Source organism: Sapajus apella, unplaced genomic scaffold (genome assembly GCF_009761245.1).
Source record: "Sapajus apella isolate SASKATOON/1434 unplaced genomic scaffold, GSC_monkey_1.0 scaffold10383, whole genome shotgun sequence".
NCBI lineage: Eukaryota > Metazoa > Chordata > Mammalia > Primates > Cebidae > Sapajus > Sapajus apella.
The window spans coordinates 1-2,133 of record NW_022447304.1 but is presented as its reverse complement, the minus strand read 5'-3'; the positions used below and the strand labels follow the sequence as shown (position 1 = coordinate 2,133).

The 2,133-nt window shown below is 44.6% G+C and overlaps 1 protein-coding gene across 1 annotated transcript; it reads left to right on the top strand.

Annotated features, from left to right (window-relative positions):
* Positions 1-3: 3 nt before the first annotated feature.
* Positions 4-2,130, top strand: LOC116548355 (uncharacterized protein C2orf78-like; the record flags this gene model as incomplete). Its single annotated transcript, XM_032273862.1, has 2 exons — positions 4-565; positions 1,403-2,130. Coding segments are annotated over 2 exons (1,290 nt in total), but the record flags the coding sequence as incomplete, so codon positions are not given.
* Between the last annotated feature and the right edge of the window lie 3 nt (positions 2,131-2,133).

Here is a 2,133-nt window from a genome sequence, read left to right as displayed (position 1 = left end):
CAACATTCCAGCACATCTATGTTGTCTGGGGTTAGTGGCCAGAGCCACAGCTCTACTTCAACTGCCTCTTACCCAGGCGTTTTTGCGTGGGACATTACAGCAAGCACAGAAAAGAAGTCATCCTCACTCAGGGACTTCACTGTGACTGTTATTGACCAGAACACAGGTGTCTCTTCCATGTCTATGACAGCCCAGCATGATAAAATTTCAGATGCCAATATTATGGTCCCTCTGTATCCAACACTATCTGCCAGCCTTGTTCAGAGGACACAATCTCAAATTCCAAACCAGCACGGCCATAGCCTGTCACTCCCCTACCAGAAAGGAAGCCAGGTATATTACTATAATCCAGGCACACTGGGGCCTCAACTATCTGGAGAACTTGGCCCCTGGCTGCAATCCTATGGCTCTGTGTCATATACAGGAAATAGGGCCTCTGCCCATCAACCAGAAATGGTGATGGTATTAAAGGAGGTTCGGCCCACAAAAGTTCTACCACCAGTCTCAACTACTGGGATGTATTACCCTGTATCTGCTCAACCCATCACAGAAACCAGTTTTCAAGGTGAGTACAACCAACAAGAAAGGAGAGGAATACACTCAGCATTGAAAGGGAGGGTGAAATCTATAGCCAAGTGGTAAGTCCATGTATAGGCAGAATTTAAGTCCTGAGACTTCAACCACTATTCTTGGACATTGCTACTCATTTTCAGGCTCTATCTAAGAACACCTTCTAAGTGAGAAAGTGCAACACTATAATGGCCATCTATGCCACATATAAGAGAGTCCCAAGAGCTACAACACTTTTTAGTGGCCTGGCTGATCAGTTCCCCTACACCAGCACTCTGTATCTCTCTTCCTTAATCTATTACTTTAGTCTCTTTGGAAGGCACTTCAGAACTTTTATTTTCGCGGTGACATTTTGATTTTCCTTAACTTACAATAGGATTTAAGACCTTGTGCTCAGAGATCCTCTCCAAAACAAACAGACTCAGAATCTGTGCTTGCTAATATATTTCATGAGGAAGGGCTCCACTCTCTCCCCTAGTCCATGGTGTAAAGGGTTCTTATTCTCTCAGGAGAGTGGAGAGAATGGAAGTGACCCTATATGAGAATATGAGGCTTTATAAAACATCTCCTATTTAAAAATCACTTTCACTTTTTATTTGGCTTACAACAACCCTATGGCATTCAAAGAAAGCCAAGAAACAATCACATCAAATGATAACCAGTAAGAGAACAGTCACTGCCTATCACCCAATACAGGGTCTTGTCCATGGTCCTGAAGAAGAGCTAGTAGAAATGCCTTGCCCGTATTAGAAAGGTATCCCATTGCTGCACTGGCATATAGGGGGAACATCTCACTTACCAGGGATTGACTTCTTCCTTGACTCCTTTGTAGTGATGGAAACTTCCCTGGGGATGGATACTTCCCTGGGATTGCAATCTCCAAGCAAGACATTTTGTCTGGCACAAGCTCCGGAATTCTCCAAGTCCTGCAGTACCCAAAATACCCAGATACCTGAGAGTAATCCTTCACCTGAGCTTGGGGACATTTCAATGACAGCCCCAGTCCAGAGTCCAACTAATCTCTTGAAACTGTCTCCAGCTCCAAACCAGGACAAAACCGAGATTGAGAATTTGGATGAGATTAAAACCAAGCTTTCAAAGCCTCTAGATGCCTACCAGTTCCCAAAAGAAAATCAAGATCCTCCACTGCTTCCTTTAGAAATCCCTGATATTCACCAGCTTCTGTCCTGCATTGGTCCTCTTGGCCAAGAGGAGCAGCCTCGTGCTGAAAATGCCAACCTGAGAAAGAACAGCCAGCGTCTTGAGGGCCAAAGGATACTTGAAAATGGGATTGAGTCTAGCAATGATCTTGCAGACATCACTACATTGGTGGAGGATACTCACCTCCCCTCAATCTTCAGTTCCTTACAAGATCTTGACAAACCCCAAAGTCCCTCCATCTTCAGTTCCTTACTAGATCTTGACCAACCCAAAAGTCCCTCCGCAAAGAACAGCAAAGATCCCAGTGCTATCAAGGTAAATCACATGCAGGAAAAGTCCAGCGTCATAAATGGTTACTCTGATCAAGTCAGGAAGAACAAGCATAAAGCTGCCGAGCCTATC